The 23,579-nt window shown below is 41.8% G+C and overlaps 2 protein-coding genes across 2 annotated transcripts; both read right to left on the bottom strand.

The window, feature by feature from the left end:
• Positions 1–277: 277 nt before the first annotated feature.
• Positions 278–8,532, bottom strand: prune (prune exopolyphosphatase). The gene is made up of 8 exons (XM_062464880.1): positions 8,387–8,532; positions 4,558–4,665; positions 4,070–4,272; positions 3,610–3,794; positions 3,076–3,234; positions 2,768–2,862; positions 2,044–2,202; positions 278–1,847 (listed from the first exon to the last, which is right to left on the bottom strand). The coding sequence occupies exons 1-8, from the start codon at positions 8,432–8,434 to the stop codon at positions 1,488–1,490; spliced, it is 1,317 nt and encodes a 438-aa protein (XP_062320864.1). The 5' UTR covers positions 8,435–8,532; the 3' UTR covers positions 278–1,487.
• Positions 8,533–9,879: 1,347 nt separating this feature from the next.
• myo1eb (myosin IEb) lies at positions 9,880–22,938 on the bottom strand. Its single transcript, XM_062464877.1, has 27 exons — positions 22,607–22,938; positions 20,670–20,807; positions 20,338–20,427; positions 19,508–19,602; positions 19,318–19,405; positions 18,975–19,064; positions 18,669–18,800; positions 18,324–18,458; positions 18,019–18,151; positions 17,559–17,755; positions 16,231–16,311; positions 15,912–15,998; positions 15,709–15,795; positions 15,383–15,550; positions 14,727–14,812; positions 14,509–14,590; positions 14,104–14,309; positions 13,772–13,916; positions 13,549–13,663; positions 12,954–13,123; positions 12,642–12,787; positions 12,379–12,525; positions 12,028–12,185; positions 11,752–11,826; positions 11,407–11,626; positions 10,842–11,017; positions 9,880–10,529 (listed from the first exon to the last, which is right to left on the bottom strand). Exons 1-27 carry the CDS (start codon positions 22,607–22,609, stop codon positions 10,453–10,455), a joined length of 3,327 nt encoding a protein of 1,108 aa, XP_062320861.1. The 5' UTR covers positions 22,610–22,938; the 3' UTR covers positions 9,880–10,452.
• Positions 22,939–23,579: the final 641 nt, after the last annotated feature.

The following is a 23,579-nucleotide window of genomic DNA, read 5'->3' as shown; positions in this document are numbered from 1 at the left end:
TCCCACTAAATGTGTCTAAATGTGATGCTGCATTGGGTCATGTTATAAGGTTAAAACTGAGGACTTACTGCAGCAGCTGGGATCAAATCTGACCGTGGCCCTTTGCTGCATGTCTTCCCCTCATCACATGTCACTTCTAAACTGTACAATATAGCATTACAAATGCTACACAAAAATTAATTAAAAAAAAAATCGAAATCACAGTATAGAAGTAAAGTTAAGAGATGAATCTAAGCTAACAAAGCATGAAAAGACATTTGAGACGAAATACATTAAATAACATAAAATGTTGTTTTAATACAAATTTTGTAAATGTATTTAAACATTCAGTTGTAATCAAGTTCATTTTAAAAACAAACATATTTCTCTCTACTAATTTAAAATATGAAAAGAATCACTGTATACACTTTCTCCTGATTGTACTTCTTCACAACATAGCAAAATAAAACTGACAAACCGATTTTTAAACCTTTAGAGAAGAAATTTACACACAAATAAACAATTCTTCTTGGCAATTATCAGGATATGCGGGACCATCACAACCAATCATTTGTCAATAATTATACATAACCTTAAGAGTTAGCTATCATCGCTCCAAATCTTCATTATAAATGTATTTTAGATTACGTGCTTTTTTTAAATTGACAAAGTAAGCTACCATGCTTTCTCTTGACTAATACTTTAAATTAAACATGTATTTTCACATGAATGAATAAAAAGACATTTCATGTAAAAGTGTGTCATACTGTTCATTTGTGTACTTTATTTGATCAAAATCTAAACTGAAGTAATGCAAAAACGAAAGTAATTGTGAATCAAACTATGAATTGCAAATGGATCCTTTCAACACCTCACTCATTGAAAGCCAACCCTATCATATTTATCAACAAACCACTGCAAAACACCACTAATTCTAATAAATCTAATTTAACCTTCATGTCTCAAGGTTAAGTAGGTGGTTTGAAAATCAACACATGCCTTAAGTGCCACCATTTAGCTTTTTCTTTTGTCTTTTAAGATTAATAGCTGCTCAAGTGTATTGGAAACGATTTGTGATCCTTGTTTTGATGAATTAGTATTATCACTGCATTCTACTACAAAACAAGTTTATATATTTATATCAAAATATACTATTAACTTCTTTTTAACTATTAACTAACTTCTGAATATCTTTTGAGATCTGTGAAACCCTTGTTGAATACTTCTACACAATCCTGTGACAGTGGGATCTGTCATACTTTTGAGTCTGTAATGTGTACCGTCTTTAATGGGGTGGACGCTCTGAACGTTTTCACTCTGTATGACAGGAAGCACATGCTAACCAGTCGTTCCTTCAAGGGGATCATCTATTCAATCTTAGTCTTCCTTCATAACCAGGAAACACTCTGGATCATCCTTATCTGGTTAGGAACGTTCTGGCTCTCCAGATGTTGTTGAGATCAGGGAGTGTGGATGCTCCAACTGAATTGTAAACAATGAAATCAACATCATTGCCCCCCCGTGCCCTCAGCCTCATTGGCCAATTTGCTAAACTTTTCCACCAGCGCCTCAGCGCTTATCCTGGGCAGTCCGTTGTCAAGGGGACAGCCTTCCACCAGACTGTTCATGGGGGTCGGGGGCACCATGGATTCCTCATCTATTCCAGCCTCCCTGGCAATGTCTTCAGCATTGCCACAGTACCTTCCTCTGCTCTCTCTGTCCCTGAGGAAGTCCTTGATGACAGGCAGGACTTTCTTGCGGGAGGCCAAGGTGTTGCCTTGGAGATAGGCTTTGATTTGGGAATAGGGGCTGCTCATTGGACAGAGGCTTAGGCTGGGGTTCCGGGCCTGCTCCAACGATTGACTTATCTGCAAGGGCACAAACAGAACAGCAGACTAGTCATATGCTAAAATACTACTTCAATGACAAACAAAAAGGATGATCGGATAAACATTCATATTAGTTAACTGTCAATGCTAATATGGCTAAAACATCTCCGGAGAACCCTTTCAAAAGCTTCAAAAACAATTTGTTGGTGTAATGTGCAGAAGGTGTAGTGTGGACCTCCTCCCTGTAGAGGGTGCTGGAGCTGTAGATGGCTAGCTGTCTGAAGGGCTCCTTGTTTTCTCCAAAGGAGATGGTCATAGCCACCAGCAGGTCGTAGCCATGTCTGCGGCAGAAGGTGCACAGCTCCTCATCTAGGCCTTTTCTTTGGAGAAACTCCTGATAGATACAGATTCATTACATGTACCGTTAGTTTGATCGCTTTTTAAACCGTCAGCAGAGAACAAACATGACTTACCGGCAATATTTAAAATACAATGGTTGGGCATTTGTTGCATGTGGCACCTTTTTCACTCTCCAGAACCTCCAGAACACTCAAAAACACTGTCCTTAACCAGGGATGACATATAACAGACAATATAGTGACAGATCATTTGTTTTGTTTGTTTCTGATGGCCAATTGTATTGTGTGAATGTGCCACATCTTGAGGAAAGCCTTACAAATGATGTGGACATTCTAAAAATTGATTTTCGCTTGCTGCCCTTGTCTGAATCTAGCATGAGAAAACCCTGAGATGCCTTTTGAGTTTGTGGGTGGTTCCGGCAGACTTGACATGTGGTATGAGTCCATTACAATGTAATCGGGGACATTCCAGTGCCAAAGCCTTTTTCTTGTCTAAGGGTGTGTGTGGCTGTGTGTGTAGCAATGCCAAAAGAAGGGTCATTGGACCAAGCAGCTCAAAGCACAGCATTTCAAACTGAATGCCAGGGGTTGTACACTGACCTCCATTGTCATGTATATAACACTGACAGCCAGTTTCAGGTCTTCTCCAGACGCTGCCTTCATGTCTTTGAGTAGCATCTGTTCTGTAGTGAGACCTGAGAGATAGAGAAGAGGTGGTGATCCACTGTGGGAATAAACATGGCGTGTATGTACAGTATAGATGAAACACCTCAGAAGTCGCATTTCCTAACTTTTTACTGTTGAAAATATTTCTGTAGGCTATACAGTGCTGTTGCACGAGAGAAAGCATTCGATTAAAAGTATACTGATAAGGGTCCAAATTTGGTATACATTTTGAGATCTGTTACCTGACACATCGAACCTTGCGTTCTGCAGGGACTGGAAAAGAGCAGCCCTCGGTGGCAGCCCGGGGAAGCGTGTCTCCAGGAGCGCGGCATACTGGCTGTCTTTGGGGGTGACCTTCCCAGCCTCCGGGGCCATGTTGACACAGTCTAGTACAATGGTACCTGGCCTCACAAACATGAGGTTGCATTATGCCTCTAGTGGGTGCCTCTAGTCTACTTACATGAGGACGAGACATACTACAGTTAGTTCAGCTACAGGGCACTTGTAGCAGAAGAATAAGTACAATGGGATCTATGACTTGGCTTTAAACTATATGAAATGACATTTTCAGAGGCATACATCACACACAGTTCAGAGAATAGAGGACAACATGTAGACCGTGGTAGAGTATAGTACAGTGGAATAGAATCCTGTTTTGTTCATACAATATGGAACCCAAGCACAAGTTGCATTATGTTGTGAAGGAGTTCTAATCTGTACAGAGGGAATATGTTATTAGTTTCTGTGCTGTGCACACTGTATTAGTTGAGTTTTACCATATAACAGTTGCGCCACCTGTTGGTCAAGGACATCAGGAGCCTTTTGGAAAATCTGCTCAGTCACAAGTGTGGCACAGGAGCCCACTGTCTCCACGGTAATGGGGCAGGAGGGGGAAGAAGCTCTCTCCACAAAGTGGTGGTCAATCACCTCCACTACTGCCCCCTCTAGGTCACTGTCGGAACTGCAAGAGGAAAAACGTGATCTAATAGGTAAGAGGTTTATGATTTCATAATTAGATTTGATTACCAAATGAATGATAAACATGATTATGAGTCATGATAAAGCACTGGAGAACAGGTTCCTCCAAGCACAAGTGTGCAGATACACATGTAGACGTGCAGGGGGGGTCACACACACACCGACACACATCCCCACACACCGACACATATCCACACACATCCCCACACACACACAAACCACCCACACAAACACACAGCCTGATATCTCCAGCCAGACCTGGGGAGCACGTTGTGGTCCACCAGAGTGAGGTCCAGCCGCCCGGCCCGGTGCAGGACCGCCAGGTCTAGCTCGTTCCGGAACACCAGGTAGTCCTGGGAGAGGCCGCTCTCACGCAGCAGGAACACGTTGTCCGTCCGCAGCGGGAACTCTGCCCTGGGGATGTTCAGGACGGCCAGAGGAGTTTTCCCAGAGTCAAGTGTCTGGGGAGGGAGAGTGAGATGTTGAGGTGTTTGTCGGTGGCATTCTATTCTATACTGTAAAAAGAGAGTGTGTTCCACATTCAATATTTTCTCTCTCTCTTATTTCGTTACATTTCAGGGAAATCCAACTGTTACATATTATATTTGTGTTATCACGTACACTATACGAGCCAAGTGAACAGTAAGTAATGAACTTGTACTTTAGGTCATTGATTGTTAGTACAGCTTTTTCTTTTATGATTCCAAGTCAACACTGTGGGTGGGTGAGCTGAGTCTGACTCTCACCTTGGACAAGAAGTAGCCATACACCAAGGCACACACCATTGAGTCAAGGTCGCAGGCTTCGTTCCCCAACACCACGTGGAACCCTGGGCTTCCATCTGTGTTTCCTTCCTGGGAGAAAAAAAAGTAACACACTTTGTAAGCTTGCCATTGGACAACTGTATAGAAGCAAAACATACATCACTAGAACCATACAGAGTGTGTGTGCGTATGTAAGTTAGATTACTCCTAATCTAATTGAAGAGATAATTTTTTTATTTAACCCCCATAGTTGATACTCACACACGGCTAAACTCAACAATTTTGGTCTTGATTCCAATAAATCTATGCGAGTTACATGTTATTTGAAATGATTCTGAGGTCATCCCTGGTGTTCAAAAACTGTAGACAAAATTTGTGAGGTATGAGTGCCTTTTCAAGGGACTCATGACATATCACAGGAAGGATGAGGGAGGTGTATGATCATTGGCTGAGTTCAGGACGGGATAAGTGACAACCTACATCCATCATGGGATGTAACTATTAAATATTCACTGCATCAGACGGGATACTGTACCAAGCTACTAGCCAACTTCAGAGAATGGCACAGGGTGAGTAATGTCCAGCGACAAATGTAATAAAAAGCACTATGGCAATTCGATAATGCTGATCTCCAAGGTAAGAGGCAGCTACATTTATCACTTGTATTTCATAATAACTCCTGTCCTATGATGAGACCCTATTTAAATATCAACTTAATGTGTCCAAGATCACAGAGGAATAAAGGAAGAGGCCATTTGCAAAGAAAACCATTTTACTAACGCTCTCTACCAGTAGCTGATTAAATTCATGTGGGCTATCAGATACTGCTCCAATTCGATGAGGCTCCACAAATGGAGTTTGAGGCCTCCTGTTTAGTTCTGAGTGGTTATACTATTTCTGGCTCCTATTTCATGCTTCAAGGCTTTATCCCACTGAATATGGAAAAATGTTTTTGGCTAACTTCTGCCATGACCTCAGACAGTAAAACTAGATGTACACAATGGCACATCCAGTGACAGTCACAGTGAATTTTCAAACAGCCATTATGAGAGTATTCTGGACAGGGTTTACTGTGTGTGTGTGTGTGAGAGAGAGAGATCTGTGTAGCACTGATGGGCAGAGTATGGATGTGGGGGGATAATAGACTGTGACAATAACAAAAGCTCCCCTCGTGATCAATAACCTGTCGAGTACGGCCTGCCCTGTACACAACCAGAGAGGGGATTAAAAGGAAACATGCATCCCAAACACACAGACACACAGACACACAGACACACAGACACACAGACACACAGACACACAGACACACAGACACACAGACACACAGACACACAGACACACAGACACACAGACACACAGACACACAGACACACAGACACACAGACACACAGACACACACACACACACACACACAGACACACAGACACACAGACACACAGACACACACACACACACACACACACACACACACACACACACACACACACACACACACACACACACACACACACACACACACACACACACAAATAGAGGAGGAAACATTTCACCTTCTTTCCATTAATTAATCTCACTCGTTCTAGCCTACCTCTTTATCTTCTTCTCTTGATCTCACTTACACCCTTCCCCCACATTTGCATAATCTTGTCAAAAATAGCTTTTCAGAAAGATCAAACCTACCGATGAGAAAAGATTGGACAACAAGGAGCTGTGGTGTCTGTTCTCAAACCAGCAAGGATAGCAAAGAAAAGGAGGATGCCACATTGCCTCATGGTTCAATGCAGCTCCTAACATCTTTCCTTTTCCACTCATCTCTCTCATTGTATGCTCTTCTTCCATCCCCAATGTAGACACACTGGACTGATGCACTTGCACTAAAAGCACTGGTGTACTAAAAGTGTGTGGACTGGTGTATTTGTGTATGTGTTGAGTGTGTGCTCTCTGCCTCAATGAGAAGCTCTTTAATCTCACTAATCTAACATTACCCAACACTGTTTGGGTTCAACAAGCTCCACCTGGTGTCCTCAGGGACAAGGCCAGCAAGGTGTGTTTACAACGTTGAGAGCAAATGGTTAGTGATTTATTCTGAATATAGCTAGTTGTTAATTAGCTAGTGTTGTGGTGAACGATGTCACAGCGAACGTAACTTGGTGTAACAGTAACAATATCTGTAACAATTTCTGAATAAAAAAAAAAAACCTTTACAGTCATGTAGCCTAATTAGACCATATAGAAAGTCACATTATTATGGATGAAATGCTGGCTAGCTAACAGAACGACAATATAAAGTGGATACTTTCAGTATAAATCAGTGAATTTTGTAACAGAAATGTATGTGTTTACTGTCGAAACTGCCTGCACATTCCAAATGTGCTACAACATTATAATTAACAGCTGCATCACAGACATGGGCACTATTCCTACCACTTTACATTTACATTTAGTCATTTAGCAGACGCTCTTATCTTATCCAGAGCGACTTACAGTAAGTATGGGGACATTCCCCCGAGGCAAGTAGGGTGAAGTGCCTTGCCCAAGGACACAACGTCAGTTGGCATGACCGGGAATCGCAACCTTCGGATTACTAGCCCGATTCCCTCACCGCTCAGCCAACTGACTCACTTTACTATTTTAAAGCATTGCATAGCACAAAGGAAAAAATACAAATGTTTGTAAACATGAAAACTTAACCCTAAATGTACATGCAAGTGCTGTATGGTGAATTAGGCCTACATCATGACAACTGGTTAAACCATTGTGCATGTAATAACTTCTGTTATGAACTAAATGTCTAGATGTTTGTGGTGGTAAGACAATTTAACAGAGAACCAATATAATACATTTTGATCAACACAACATAAGCAAATGATAACATAAAAAACAGCAGACAAATGAAGGCTACATTATTATTTGCATAAATGTACAAGGGCATTGGCAATTTGCTTAAAATAATGAGAAATTGCTTTCATGATGTGCATAAGTGACTGGAATAGATGATGTTGAACAAGTACTTCAGAGATGACAGAAGTTGTGATCTGAGAAATATAGGTATCAAAGCCACTGAGAAGAACTGTCATCGCCAGCTGCATCACGGGCACGGGGCACTGCACTATCTATCTATAATTCCAGAAATCTCTGACACTGCGATGATGTCGGCATTGTGCCCCATCTGTAATTCCAGGAATCTGTGTGCCACAAAAAAAATCACAGGAACTGTGCACTATCTATAGAAGTAATCTGCATTTGTGTGTTTCACAGACATCTTAAGCACCAACTGCATCACGGGCACTGTACACTAGTAGTTTAAATGTACCCTTATTGCACGTGACATTTCTATTGCCGAGCTCACTGTGACACTGGACGGTCAAGACAGACGGATTGGCTGTACTATCTAAATAGCTTGCTTCACATTTTGAAATCAATACCAATAGCAAACTAATTAACTAGACGGCAGTCATAGGCACGATCCTGTTGAGACCATAAACTGTATGGTTGAGACAGTTTTGCGTAAACAGCAAAATAATGAGGATTTGCTTTTAGCTAGCTACCTGACATATGCTAAAACTTCCGTTTACCAACGCACCTAGCCAACATGCTGCACGAGATGTTCTGCATGAGTTAACGTTCTGTTGTTTTGGACATGACAAAACAATTTCGGTTATTATTCAACATGCATAACAAATATGATCAGACAATTCCATAAACTATTTTACAGACGACGTAGAATATTCCTAAGAGACAACATTTTACAAAAGAAATAATGGATGAAACAAAACCAACCACACGCGACCCCCGGATTCAGTCATGGTACCTTCAGTGCACCGTGACAGCTCTGCAGAAACGTTTCCATACTTGGCATCGATGGTTTTAAAGGTGATGACAAGTCGTAAATTTAGTCAACTTGAATGGCTTTGATCTTGTGCTAGGTTTGCACGCTCCCAGGACTTGAAGGCTAGAAGCTATAGCTGCTGTAGCCTACTGAAGTCTGCAGTATCAAGTGCCATGCGTCGCTAGCTTCTGGTTAACGTGGTGCGGTATGGGTACTGTAGTATTATACGTTCGAGTGTTTTTACCCAGATCAACAACAGCCTAAAAAGCAAGTCTAAACCCAATTCTTTAGAATTGATACATATACTATGACATAATAATTTATTTAAGTACAAAAATTATTACATACAATATTATACACTGTAAGAAGAAATCAATTTACTAAAAATTATTTTATAGAAAAAAAACTATGGTTATCTTTTGATTTGTAGAAGAAGAAAAAAACGACATATAGGCTATTTATATAAATAGAGGTTCTCGGCTATTCAGTATATGCTAGCCTATATATTTTGCACATGCAGGGGCTAGTGCTGCACAATGTGAAAACAACTGTATTACACTGAATGTAAAAGCCATCTTCGAAATACCTGAACAGTAGCCTAAGTATTGTACTGCTGGATAGACATCAGGGTGTGGGCATGAGCACGGGTCTTGGTCTGGACCTTGGCCGGCATTTGGGCTTGAGCCTCATGGGTTTGAACCTGGCCACTCATGTAGGCCCTACTGTTGAGGTTTGAAAAATATTCAATTAATTAATACTGACAAAAAGTATTACAAGAAAAAAATGAGTTTTTCTATTTTAAATGACTGCGGGCTAGCCCACTAATCCGTGGCGAGGAAGGATTGGTCTTGCATCCCATTTTCTTTTGGAATCTGCGCCTTAGCTGTTTGACACTCAGGTTCTTCTGGGCACAGCATATTGATGCGCTTGCCGTTGAATGCCACTTTATTCATCTCATCCACAGCCTTTAAATCACATACCTCAAAGTTTACAAATACGAACCTTCGGGACATGCCATTGTCCACCTTCATGGCCCAGACGTTCGTGATCTTTCCATGCTTGCTGAAGACATCTGAGCTGCTCATTCACTCCTGTCCATGGTTATTGATGTGTAGACGTTGGTGAACTTGCAGCGGGTAGGCCTCCTTGCACTCCTTCTGGCCCAAGTTCTTAATAAAGACCTTACTACGCTGCTCTTTCTCAGGGTCGAGTCGCGCTGGGACCACGTTACACGAATCGGAGAGCCATCAGTTTAAAATGTAACTCAAAGGTGTGTTATACATACACGGACTACTTCGAGTTGACAGTCATATCCAACCGAGCGCATGACGTAACATAATTTAGCCTAGTAATTCGCAACAAATGTATATTATTGATCATTTAATTGTTTCTCACAATGTAGCCTACATTTGAAGACTTGACGTATTTTACCGGGTATTCAATCCGTTGTCCGTGTGAAAAAAGAAAATAAGATAAACATCTAAACGTCTTTATTTTATGCTCTTCTAGACAATATACAATCAAATAAAACATGTTTTTGCTGAAAAATAAAATCTTACCAACTGACATAATAGTAGGCCTAACTATAATGTCGATATGCATTTCAAGTTGTGCAGGATGCTAAAGCTCCCTTGATTTACTTTGCTATACCATAGTTGTGTTAATTTCATACATATAGGACCACATACAAACAATTGTTTGATATGGTTTTAGAAAAACTAAATAAAAAGTTAATAAAATTGTTCCACATGTATTCCACCTTCAAGGACTATGACCCATATTTGCTTTTATATAGAAATGTGGCAAACCAGATTGAACAAATTACAGTTTAATTTCCATTAAACCAGTCTAAACGGTTTATTCGAAAGTGCTCAATATGGTTTTGAACATTTTCCCTGCTAAAATAGACCCCCCTAAAAAAAAAAAAAAACATTGGAGTACACTGAATGTTTGTTTTTTGGCAAGACCATGATTCCATGATGTAAAGTCCTGTTGTTTTTGTCTCTACTGTTTGTGTTATAATAAAGCATCAATTTTTAAGGTTTCAACTAGATCTTCTCGACATAGTTTCCAGGGAACATGCCTTCTCTCCCTCGCAGACGACCATACCACCAGCCCGAGGGATCTGTCAGTGTAAGATATAGGTGTGTGAAATGTAATGTAAAGTGCAGATCAGGACCTTAATTGTTTTTGTTAATGAACTATATACCTACTGTTCAATACAGGTACTTTCATAAGACATGGATTTTTGGTATGACGTTGTACACTTTTACTCACAATGTTGTCTTAGGCAGTAGTATGTGTGGGCATGTAAACATTTCTGATACCTGTTACTGAATGGTTACTGCTGTTTGCTTGAAAACATCCTGGTCCTGTTTATGTCTGAAACTGAGCCATAGTAATGGGCTACTTAGGCAGTACTCAATAGAAAGTGTACCTTCAGTGAGGACCTCTATGACGTCGTCTGGGTTGAAGCTCAGCTCATCTGTGTCCTGAGCATCGTAGGCGTAGAGCGCCCTGCACTGTGGGGTGCGAGGTTTAGGCCTGGGAGCTGGTTTAGGGCGGTTAGCTCCTGGGGGAGGCTTGTACTCCTTTGAACGTCGACGATGAAGACTAAGAGAAGAAGTGGGACAAAGACAGAAAGGAGAAGGGAAAGAGAAAGAACATGCTGAACATTCCTCTCATCACTATAATTGGTATAATTGTCAATTAATTGCTGCTTTGGCAATATTAACACATTTATTCCATGACAATAAAGGCTTTTCCTGAACAGAACTGAAAGTGAGAGAGAGAGAGAGAGAGACCATAGAAAATAGATAAATGTATAGAAAATACATTTAACTTATGTTAGTATTTAATAGTTGATGTTAGAACATTAAGTAACTCAAAATACTTCAAGAATAAACACCAATTGTGCAAAAGAAACCAAAGTACTTACTGAACATTCATCAGTTCTGTAAAAAAACAAAGACATCTCCATGTGGTATTCTCCCTCCACTTACCCAGCGACCCCCTGATCAGGTACTCCCATGAAGCCCATGTCGGCCTGGCCGAGGTTGCTGTTGTTGGAGCGCTTGGAGGGCTGCCGGGAGCCCAGGTGTCGAGGCAGGCTAGGCTGATCCATACTGGCCTGCTGACGCAGCATTGAACTCCTGGACGATGGCGGGCGGCCACTCTGGCGATCACCTCCAGCACGGCTCCCACCTCTAGTCCTGGGGGAGCCTGCGATGCACAGAGGAATTCCCTGCTTTGTTGTAACTCATCTCTTGTACTGTGCTGCGTTGTAAACTAAGTGGCCATGCACCGTAAAACCTGGTTTGATGTGTTACTGTGTTAGCCTTTCTCACCACGTGAGTACTGTCCTGATCCAGGGGTCTGGTTGTCCATGTAGCGACTTTTCCTGTTGTCCCTGCGTGTCGGCCCTAAAACACAAGAACCAGATGGGTGCTTAAAAAAAATGGTGTAGAAGATTATTCAGCTATTTACTTAATAATTCCATAAACAGATGTTAAAGCATCAGTTTGTATCTATGCATACAGAAAATAATTCATAAAGATGTATTCTTAGAATCAGAGACGTTTACGGCTGGTCACAGTCCTGAGACTTGATGGGTTTTGACTCACTGGAGTTCTTGGGAAGTCCGGGTCCGATGCTGACTACGAGGACCTTATTGCTGGGCTTGAGAACTACGTCGTCTCCCTGGCCCGTCTGAAACTGGATTTGTCTGGAGCCTGCTGCCCCAAAGGGACCCCAGCCACCTTTCTTCACCTTAAACTCCAGTCTGGAGTGCAGAGAGAGGGGGATGAGGGAGAGATGGGGGACACACAAAGGAAGGCAATTTATTGAACTCTGCAGCTCCCAAAGACACCTAGATTCACAATGGAACAAAATTCTTTAACAGAACTATATTCCTAGCTATAACCGGTACGATAAATATTGGGTGGGTGTGATGATAGAAGCAGCTATGGACTAACAGGTTGTTGAACTTGAGAGGAAGTTTCCGAAGGGCCTTCTCCTCATAGCGCTTGTAGAGCAGACTGAGGAACTCAGTCTTGAAGATGCTCTGGAGGACGCTGTCATAGTGCTCCTCGTGGACGATAAAGAAGTCATCCTGCAAAGTACTGTGGGAAGGGGCGGGGGCAGAATAATAGGTGAGGTAAGGAGGGATGAAAACGTTGAATGAAGTAGCCATTTCTTCTTGTGTGTAAAGTTATGGTGACTTGTTAGAACTTGGTACCTGAGAGAGATGGACTGGATCTTGTCAATCTCAATCTGTCTCTTCAGAACCTCGCGGATCTGCCCCTTGTCTGGGCCTTGCTTCACCTTTTCTCGACCAATCATGTACAAGAACTTAGGGGTCAGGATGAGGTCACGCTTCACAGTCTTTATGAGAGAAAAAGAGAGATAATGAGAGTGAGAGAGTGAAGTTGACACTGTAGATATTCAGTGACAAACTTAAAAGACATATCCATTCCTATTCATCAAACTATGTATCACAGTCTCTCAAGAATAAAAATTAAGGCACCCAAACGGACGGCCCCCAGCTTACCTTGAATCTGCGGTCATATTTGACGACCACATCCGCAAAGTCGATCCTCTCACGGCGGCCCACAAACTGGCGGACCTCGGGGTGGTTGTCTGTGCCAATGTAGTCACCCACAAAGTTGCGGTTGAGGCTGTTTCTCCTTCTCTCCTTCTTGTTCAGCAGGATGTCGGAGGCTATAATGCACACCATACAGTTATCAACTACTTAACAGTACATACACTATTTACAGAAGTATTTATGAGTACATAGAATGAGGTAAGTATAGAGGGGCAAAATTCTTCACATTTGAGGAATTTTATCCTCTCACTTTTAACAACCGTTCCATTGCTCCATCTATTTGTACAGTTAAAACACAGCAAGCTACATACCATGTTTGGGAATAGCATATAAGCACCGATGTATGCAGTGTGTTGTTGTAAGGGTACATCAAAAGCACAAAGCACTGTTGGTTTATCTTATAATGGAAATGTACATTGGACTGTCAAAGCTCAATGCAAATCCATAGAATGATTCAAAGGGTAACCAATACACAGCTTAATGATGATAATAATGTTGAGTATGGTGATGGTGAGGATGATGATGGTGAAGATGATCTTACCTTCCTCCCTCATGCGGACGTACTTGCGCACAGCGATGTGTTTGCGCCAGGCCTTCTGGATGACACGGGCGTAGCCGTTGAACTTCCTCTCCCGCATCTCTTCAAGCAGGAACAACTGTGCTCACACACACATAACAGAGTCTTCAATAGATAATAAATAAATAATAGAGCCTTGTATAGGTGCAGGTGAAGGTGAGTTCAGGGGCCATCGACTTGTACTCACTGACTCTGGGGCTTTGATAAAGATCTTGTTCTTGCCCAGCTGGTACTGGTCCTGGTCCATGTTGACAGACTTCAGCAGGTGGAGAACACCCTGCCGTTCCTCCCCCTGCCACTTGGGCCATGTCTCTTTGGTCAGGATGGCATACCTGACACACGCACCCCCACACACACAAATATTGACCAAAGCACCATAAAAATTAGTGCACTAATAAACAACAGTCATTAATTACCTCTTCCCCCAATTCACACAAACACATTCTGTAAACACAGAACATGCCAACAGACTTTAGTTTCCCCCGAAAAAAATCCCCAAGCTGTCACCGGTGACCTCACCTGTGCAGAAACTTAGCAAAGGGCCGCCGGAAGGCGTAGCCCGCCCTGCGCACTCGGATGTTCTCGCGTAGGCCCAGGTACTCCACCTGGTGCTTGGCTCGCGAGTCCTCCCAGTCTCTCGGTTTCTTGGTCTCGTTGGGCTTGATGCAGCGAATGTAGTGGGGCGTGCACTTCATCAGCGTGCTCACCAGGGTGTTTGCTTGTTTCTGTGGAACAGTAAGAAATGCACGTGTTACTGAGAGGAATGGGTAATCTCACTCCTCTCCTCAGTATAAATATCCCCCACACGTACTGCACACCCATTTAATTGTTAGCTAGGTGACAATATCCTTTGGGGTTATTACTTAAACCTGTTGGATCGGGTTATGACAACAACAAAGTACATTTGTCAATCAAAATAGATACCTTGATCTTGTTGCTAGCTGTGGTTGGACGGCCCTTCTTCTCTGCCTCAAGGTTTTCTTTGAAGAGGTCTTTTATGAAGACACTACCCAAATGGGAGCACAAGACAAACAGCAAATACATAACGCCTTTATTTAGTTAGTAGTTCTTGTCCTCAAGAAGTAATTGGAATATAATTTGCTAAGTACATACACCCAATATGAGCATATTCTAACTCTTACAATTCGCTGCTCTGCATCAGTTCGAAGATGTCAGGGAAAAGCACATCCCGATTCCTCTCACAGAAGCCACTGACTGTGTACGACACCTAGGGGAAACAGACTTGTTAGCCAGGACATAGAACATGATCCATATATCTCTGGTGATTATAGAATGAACACAATATTAAATGCACCAAAATATTGCATAATGTACAAAGATTATCATATTGGACGATAGCTGGTAGCTTAGAATAGGCTCTTGCTTAGACACTACTAGCTCGGAGTAAGGTGTAGCTGCTGTTTCTGCCTCAGTGTGATGTACAACAATAAGTGTATGTACAATCACCTTTCCAGTAGGTGGCTCACTTCACCACCAGTTACATATGTTGGCAGACCTGGTCAACAGTTCAGATTAGAGTTCTGATTTGACTACATTTTCAACAGCTAAAGTATGCACTAAAGCGCTTGCTTTCACAATCATTTGATCGTCTCAAAGGGGTGGGGGAAGTGAAAAAGTTAGAATGTATGTTCTCTATATATAGTATTAAAAGAGAACCTGGTCCGGGTCAATTGGAACCACCAGGGAAAAATACTTAAGAAGTGCATTTTATTGACATTTTATTTCCCAATATTTGCCAAATGACATTTGACACCGGTCTGACACAAGGTGTCCTTGCCTTTCCCGCGTAGTGGTGAACAATGAATCCTTTATTCCAGCTGTTAAAGTGTTCATGGGTGCCAATCTGGGATTGGAGCTTCTGGACCAGCATCTGGTCAGCGCCGTCGCCCTTGGCATGCATGGTGGCACACACGTCATCCAGGACACTCATGATGCCAATCGGATTCTGTGGCCGTGAGGGGAAAATGTCAGTGACGCTTCATCATGCGCTGGACTGCAGCAACTTATACAGGTGTGCTAAAGGGAACTAATGTACGTCTTTAAAAGTGCCATACTTTGTCTGCATGTGATTGAAAGTGGTGCTTTATGTTGGGTAACGCTCACCAATTTGGACTCGATGAGGTCACACACTATTTTATTGTTGAAGTATTCGATCGGGGTCCACTTGATTCCTTCCTGTACATACTCCTCCTGCAAAGGCAGAGACAATTGAGTGTGTGCGTGCCGGAAACGAGACTCTTTACTACATGAACACATTTGCATGACACAACGCATGCAGATGTGTCGGAGCATCCAGATCATGTTACCTGCTCAGCCTTTAGTGTGAGCTCGATGAAAATCTGCTGCAGCTTCTCGTTAACGAAGTTGATGCAGAACTGCTCAAAGCCGTTTTGCTATTAGAAAAACAATAGATTATTACAATGTATAATTGAAAAGAATATATATATATATATCAAAATTGTAATTTACTACAGACGGTGTTCAGCACACATTGCGTGCTGCCGGAATGTAAGGGTCAGCTATTTTTTGACACAAATAGATTAGATACACCTATGATCTATGTGTCAACCTGTGAATGTCACTACTGTAGGGTTACAGAAATAAGGGCAGGAAGAAGGTGTTTACCTGGAAGATCTCAAAACCATAGATGTCCAACACACCAATGTTAAACTCCTCATGGTCTTTCTGCATGGCCTTGTTGATAGACTGGGTTTGAAACAGAAATAATATGGGAGAAGGGGGAAAGAGATAAGGGATGAAGAAAGGGAAAGGTTGGGGAGGGAGGGTAGAAGAAAAAAATTTAGAGAGAGAAATTGAAAGATATAGCCTAGGTATGGGGAAATGGCAAAAAATTCTAAAAACAATTTCTACAAAGAAAATGGAAGAGGGAGGGTGAGAGAGGAAGGAACATTGGATTTAACATGCACTTTGAAAATAATCAGATTTTCACGTTAGGGTTGGGCGGTATACCGGTATGAACGCGAATACCGGTATTGCGTTGTGCCATGATATGGATTTTGCCATATCATGGATATCACAATATATTAATAAATGTATTAGTAAAGTGTTTCTGTTTGGTATAAAATATAAGTCAAGTGATACTGCCTAGTGGGCTTGTTCAAATTTGTATCTTTTACCCCAAAAAACATGCAGCATGGACACTGCACGCATTGTGCCAGCCAATGAAAGTCAACAAACAAGCTAGCCCAACTCCAGAGGAAGCAAACATTCATATGAGCAAACTACTTTTGTTGGCAAGTGTAAGCCAGCATTAATGATGTCTGAAAATAACGTCAGTGGGGTTGATTTGCCGGACAAAGAAGTGATAAACATTTTAGGCCATACCGCCCAGCCCTATTTCCCGTCCATCTACACTTGTAAATATTTCACGTGGGGCCGTGCAGAGTAAAAGCATTTACTGTTTATCTACTCTGCACTTTTTAAATTATTCCTAAAAGGCATGGCAAACGTAATGTGTAGCTATAACAGCAATGTCCTTGTTTGAAAACAAGACCTGACATGCGGAAACTGTGCTCTTTCTTAACGCATATCATTAGACGTGCCTTATCTTGTGTCATCCACCAAACATGCACGCACACAAGAACAACTGAATAATGAGTATGAGACTGAATTAGAAATTAAGAGGCTTTAAAAAGCCAACAAATGCCTTTTCTTTGTGTCCCATAGCTGAAGGGCAAAATATAATAAAAGCTATAACTAATCTAACTAAGTAACACCTTACTACACCAACATCCTCAATATCACATGTAGATTAAAATATGCAGATAAAGATACTGTATATGCAGTTTTATCTTATGGCTTACTCATGGCCCCTAAAAAGCTAAATTGAGCATTCATAGATAGGTCTCTCAGTTCAACCAAGTAAACATCCATGGAGAGTTAAATCTAGAAAGAAACAGAGTAAACTGTAAAGTGCCAGGAGATGTACTCACGTCCACAAGGTAGTCGAAGAGACGGGAGTAGAGGGCCTTGGAGAGGGCGTCGCGTGTGAAGCAGGCCTGCTCCGTGTTGAGGGTGACGGCGATCGTCTCAGTCTTGCCCCCCCATTTGCTGTCCATGATGCGACTGGTCAGCTTGTTCTTCAGGCCCTCCTGGGAAATGCCCAACAGGAAGGCTGGGAAAGCCAGGACTGGAAGAGAGGAGAGATTAGAAGGAGGGGTGAGGAGAGGTTGGAAGGAGGGGTGAGGAGAGGTTGGAAGGAGGGGTGAGGAGAGACAGAACCATGAAAACACTGAGCACTCACATGATTGTCCTAAAGGAAAAAGACTAATTGATAAAATTGGAAACACCTGGACTATATCCCTCTCTACGTTTGTTTCAGGGAAACACATTCACAGAATGTACTAGGTGTCTGAATTGTGTCTGAATGTCTATGTGTGTTTGTTTACTCACAGTCCTCACTCTCCACCACAGCATAGTTGCCCTCTTCTCGGAAGGCAATGTTGCCCAGATGCAAGATGCCTGCTACGATCTGCAGCACTGTGTCCTGCTCATCCAGGGACAGACCCACAACAGACATGGCCTCCTGACAAACATGCACACACACACACACACACACACAAGCATGCGCACACACACACAATCGAAAGAAGTGAGAACAGTCTTTGAACATTTTAAGAGAACAAAGTGAAAGAAAATCACTTGGATATGGATAAATAGAAAGCAACAAACAGAGAGAAAGAAAGAGATGAACAAACCATGGTGTCTGCAAACTCCTTCTTGTCATTGACGTCCTCTACAGTGTAGGTGCCGGACTGGTTGAGGTAGAGGTAGTAGTCTGGCGTGGTGATACCCAGGTTCTCCCTCTGCTCTTTACTTGCGCCCTCTAAGACCTGGGATCAAAAAGTCATTCGAAATCAAGCATACTGACATCATTTAGGTCCCACAGCAGCAATGTATCCGTGTCTGTTGTTGAAAGCTTCTGGACTAACTGTACAATGTCACAAATCCTTTTCACACATGAAATCTACTTAACACGTTGTTACAACACACAGTGTTTCATCTTCTCCCTCCCGGTGATGTGGTGACAAGCTGGGTCGTACCTGGTAGTAGATGTGGAAGTTCCTCTCTCCCTGGTTCTGAGACACCACCCTGGACTTCTCCAACAGGAAGTTAGAGATCTTCCCTCCGTCCGGCTCTCCTCCCCGACTGAACTGGATCTCAAAATACTTCCCCTGGGGAGACGGGGGTAGATCAAATTGAGGTTCATATCTTTGTGCTGTTCCTATCTTTGTAAATGATCAGGGAGTACAAATCTGAATTGTAATTCCAAAAACAAGGTTTTGAGCAGACAGCTTAGCGCTTCCTGTCTAACAACCAGTATTCTGTGGAGTTCTGATTCTACTCACAAAGCGACTGGAGTTGTTGTTGCGGACTGTCTTGGCATTCCCAAAGGCCTCCAGCAGAGGGTTGGATTGAAGAATGATATCTTTCACATGCTGGGAAAACCCAAGGACAAGCATGATTAGCACAAAAGATGAGCACAGATAGATTTTAGCATCATTCATCATCTTTATATAATTACTGTTTTTATGTTTAATTCATGTTTCAGTCATTTAGACAAGAAGTGGTCAGAGTAATCTGGGTGTATGACACAGTTACATATCATGGCTATTTTATTTGAGATTAATCAATGATCATTTTATTTCATGCTTGACTGTGAAGGTGTAAAAATAGAGAAGAAGCCTGCACCTGAACTTTGGCACCTCCACCTGACACTTTGGAGATGTAGCTCATGATGTACTTGGCTGCTACCGTCTTTCCAGCTCCGCTCTCACCACTGCACGTGGAATAGATGAAGGATGGTAAAAAGCTGTTAAAGCATGTCTGTAAATCTAAGATGGGAATCAAGTCCAAGAGCTGTTGGGTTGATTGGTCAGACCTGATGATGACACACTGGTTCTCACAGTCGATCATCATGTTGCGGTACATGTAGTCGGCCAGGGCGTAGATGTGAGGGGGATTCTCATACTGGGACTGGAGAGGAAGGGAGCGGGGATTGAGGGGGGATCATATATTTGATAACAATTAGCACCACCATCATCATCTTTTCATTTTTTTTTTATATACACATATATGTAAAAATGTGTGGGGGGGCATGCTTTATTGAATTGTACAGTTCAAGGTAGACAGGAAAAGCAGGTTAGAGAGAGAGGGGAGGACATGCAGCAAGACATGCTGGGCCGGATTCAAGTCCAGTTCAGCCACAGGGTGCACCGCCCCCCACCATCATCTTTAACATTATCACCATTATCATCTGATCTTCTGTGTTCTGCCGACTAGAACCGAATATTAGCTCCCTCTTGTACACTGTGATCTTTACCAAATTTCAAGTTTCAAGCACTGCAAAAATCAACTGAACTTCATCGACTGTAACGAGACAGACCAGTTTCCTGGAGGGGATTCTGTCATTAAGCAATTGTGTTCAAACCACAAGTAAACTCTACATTGCAATGGTCACCGGTTTCAGTTGACTTCTAGCCTTGTTGTTTTTTTTCCACAATAGAAGAACTGGAGCAGGCAGTGAGGTGTGGAAATTAACATAGATCAGGTAACTTATTAACTGTGCTTAATGGTCATGGGCGAGGCTGACAGACTGGATCTGAGCCAGCCTGGAAGAGACCTTAGCTTCACAGTGGAAAAGCCCTACACCATGAGAACCAAGAAGGTTATTCACTTCCTGAATTATAACATTGGTGTGTGTGTACTTACAGCTCCTTGGTACAGCTCCACCTCTCTATCAGTGAAGTATGGCAGCTGTTTGAAGGGGTTGACTGAGATCAGCACCGGTCCTATGTATGTCTAAGCACAGCAGGTCAAAGAGGAGCAACCAACAAGCCAGAATCATATAGTCTCAATTATATCTGATAAATACATCCACGCCACCTTCTGCCAAATGTGACATGGAGGAGCTTGTTGAGACACTAGAACATGTGCTTGTGTACTGTGTAGCCTATCATTAGGGCAAATCTCTTAACAACAGGATTGTGTTGGGTGGGGTCAGAACATGTGTATGTGTGTGTGTGTGTGTGTGTAAAGGATACAAAGATGTAGTCGTCCATGTATCTCTTCTTGAGGTTGTCCGTTATGGCTTCTTCATTGATCTTTGACAGCAGGACCATGTCGTCCACCCCGCTGACCTTGACATTCTGGGTCTGCCAATGGTAACGCTCCTTACTCCCCTGAGAGGAGAGGAGGGGAGGGGAGGGTCAAATAAAAAGATGAGGGTATGAAGAGATGAGGATGAAACAAAAGTGTCGCTAAACAGTTTGGGATTTTGAAATTCTGGTGCTCTAGCAACTGTTAATATTAAAAGTCAGTCCCTCGCTTTCCCTCCATCTTTTTTTAAATAATCCTGTCTTTTAGTAAGCCTGTATACTTAACACTCATTAAGCATAAAGTGCGTAGCATTCGGTCTCGCACAAGCAGACTGGACAATAGTTTCTATCCAAGGGTCATCAGGCTTCTGAATGGACATTGATTTCTCACTAGTCACTTTACATTGATACATTTCTCACTAGTCACTTTACACAGTGTCACTTTCAACTCAAGATTGCACTATTGCACTAACTGTACCCCACTTGTCTTAGGTTAGTATAGGTCTTAGATTAGTATAGGTCTTGTCTAAGGTTAGTATACGTCATTATGTGTATTAGAGGTCTAGTATATTGTATATTGCATACTATTTTGTATATTAGGATGTTTATTATTATGATTATTATTTTTATCTTATTTTAGATTATCATAGATGTAATCTGTTCTTAGTACTTATATGTTATGTTATGCCAGGTTGCTTGCGTTGTCTTGTCCCAAGAATTTCAGTGCCCAGTCTGACCTTGTGTTGTTCTGTGCACCTGACAATAAAAACTTGAAACTTGAGGTGCAAACAAGCTAAAAGTGGTAACAGGTGAACCCACCAACAATCACTGTACCACCCATCATTATGTGGATACATTTTAAGATTCAGAACCACATAAAGATCTCTCTATTACAAGTGAACGACTCGACCTTCTCTCATTTCTTTGGGATACATGATCTTTATGCATCAGTCCCCATTGGGATCCTGATGAGGTCAAGTAACAATAATAACATCAAGAATGACCAACAAAAGGTTTCTGGTATCAAAAATTGCAGCATGCAGGACAGACAACCAAACCCTGGCACATATATATGAAGTAAAAAAAAAAAAAAAAAAAAACGAATTGTAACTTAAGGGCTGTATTAACCCTTTTTAATGGAAGCCACAGTAATTATAAAACACTGCCACCTGTGTGTGTACTGTATGTGTGTTGCATTGGGTTTTGAGGCTACCTTTTGTATTGGTAAGCTGAGAAGACAAAACTGAGCATGTCACTATGGTGCAAAAGTCCAGTCTAGTCATTGCAGGGCCAGTCACAGTTCTCTGCTATTTTTAACAATGAAAGAGGAAGACAGGCTGTTTTTACCAGGGCACAGACGACAGTGGCTCACTGATGACTTTAATTCCATAAGAGGACAGAAATATTATGAGCCGAGTAGGCTCTATTGGGCCTGGAGAGACTAAACTGACCAAATTTTCTCATCCAGAATTCTCAACATTCCTTCCCCTCTCCAGCCTGGTGTGGATAACCCTGCCCAAACACGTTTGTCCCTGCTGATTCATTTGCACCCACCGCACTTGATTTTTTTTTTATCCCGTCAGATGAGTTTGTCCCAAGTTAGTATTCAAGACCGCATTCTGAAATATCTGCACCCAACTCTTAACTCAAGTTAGTAAGATCACAAGAACTTGCGGAACTTAATTGGCTGGACTCAGGCGAGGGGCTTTTAAAATTCGTGCACTGTGCAATAATTGCAAATCTGTTAGGAAATGCATGGATTTGACTGACCAATCTGTAAGTGTATCATAATTCAAGATGACCGCATATTGTGAAACGACGAGCTACTTTTTGTTTTCTAATAAATGTAGGTGCGTGTCGAATAATGTTAAAACAAATCTTACCATTATCCCTTCTTTGCAACTTCCTGCTTCAGTGCGTGAATGCTAAGAAATTCACCTTCCCTTCCTCGAGCTGTCCAAGGAGTGTCCCTCGAGGCAAGTTGATTGTCATATCATTGTAAAGCTGCTAAAACGTAAAAATCGTATCGTCCATAATATGACTGTCACAGTAAAAAAAAAAGTCTTACAAACATCTAAAACGCTCTTCAAACGAGTGAAAACATAAGAAAATTCAAAGGAGGTGGGGTACAAGATCACCGAAACGTCTGCTTAATAGCGGCATGTGTGGACAGGTAGGGGATATCTCCACCCCGTCATGGGACAGTGGGCTGGCCCTAAAAGCAAATGTCAGGTGAAGGACTGGTGTCCTCTGGTGGTGCACATACGCGACACAACAACTAGAACCTATTCATTTAAGAAAATACATGGCCCACTCACGTCAAAAATAGTTTATATACCTATGGAAACCCATTAAATTGAATGATTGGAAATAATAGTGTATACACTACCGTTCAAAAGTTTGGGGTCACTTAAAAATGTCCTTATTTTTCAAAGAAAAGCACTGTTTTTTTCAATGAAGATAACGTTAAATTAATCAGAAATACACCATACATTGTTAATGTGGTAAATGACTATTCTAGGTGGAAAAGTCTGGTTTTTAATGAAATATCTACATAGGTGTATAGAGGCCCATTTCCAGCAACTATATGTGTTCGAATGGTACATTGTGTTTGCTAATTGCCTTAGAAAACTAATGGATGATTAGAAGGATTAGGTCTGCAATGTTGTAATTGCTGCAAATGGAGCATTATTTGACGAAAGCAAAGTCTGAAGAACAAAATTTATATTTCAAATAAAAATAATTATTTCTAATAATAATAATTAACCTTGTAAATGTCTTGACTATATTTTCTATTCATTTTGAAAGTTATTTGATAAATAAAAGTGTGAGTTTTCATGGAAAACACGAAATTCT

This window comes from Osmerus eperlanus, chromosome 7, assembly GCF_963692335.1.
Source record: "Osmerus eperlanus chromosome 7, fOsmEpe2.1, whole genome shotgun sequence".
Lineage (NCBI taxonomy): Eukaryota > Metazoa > Chordata > Actinopteri > Osmeriformes > Osmeridae > Osmerus > Osmerus eperlanus.
This window is presented reverse-complemented; position numbering and strand designations above follow the sequence as displayed.

What these genes read in the sequence shown, in the direction of transcription:
- myo1eb (XM_062464877.1), bottom strand. An exon ending in ATGGTTTTGAGATCTTCCAG is followed by an intron (nt 15,999 to 16,230) that starts GTAAACACCTTC and finishes TTTTTCTAATAG; the next exon opens with CAAAACGGCTTTGAGCAGTT. An exon ending in CGGACTTCCCAAGAACTCCA is followed by an intron (nt 11,827 to 12,027) that starts GTGAGTCAAAAC and finishes CTTGTGTTTTAG; the next exon opens with GGCCGACACGCAGGGACAAC.
- prune (XM_062464880.1), bottom strand. Translation starts at nt 8,434, where the DNA reads ATGCCAAGTATGGAAACGTTTCTGCAGAGCTGTCACGGTGCACTGAAG. An exon ending in GACCACAACGTGCTCCCCAG is followed by an intron (nt 3,795 to 4,069) that starts GTCTGGCTGGAG and finishes TTCCTCTTGCAG; the next exon opens with TTCCGACAGTGACCTAGAGG. An exon ending in TTATATACATGACAATGGAG is followed by an intron (nt 2,203 to 2,767) that starts GTCAGTGTACAA and finishes TGTATCTATCAG; the next exon opens with GAGTTTCTCCAAAGAAAAGG.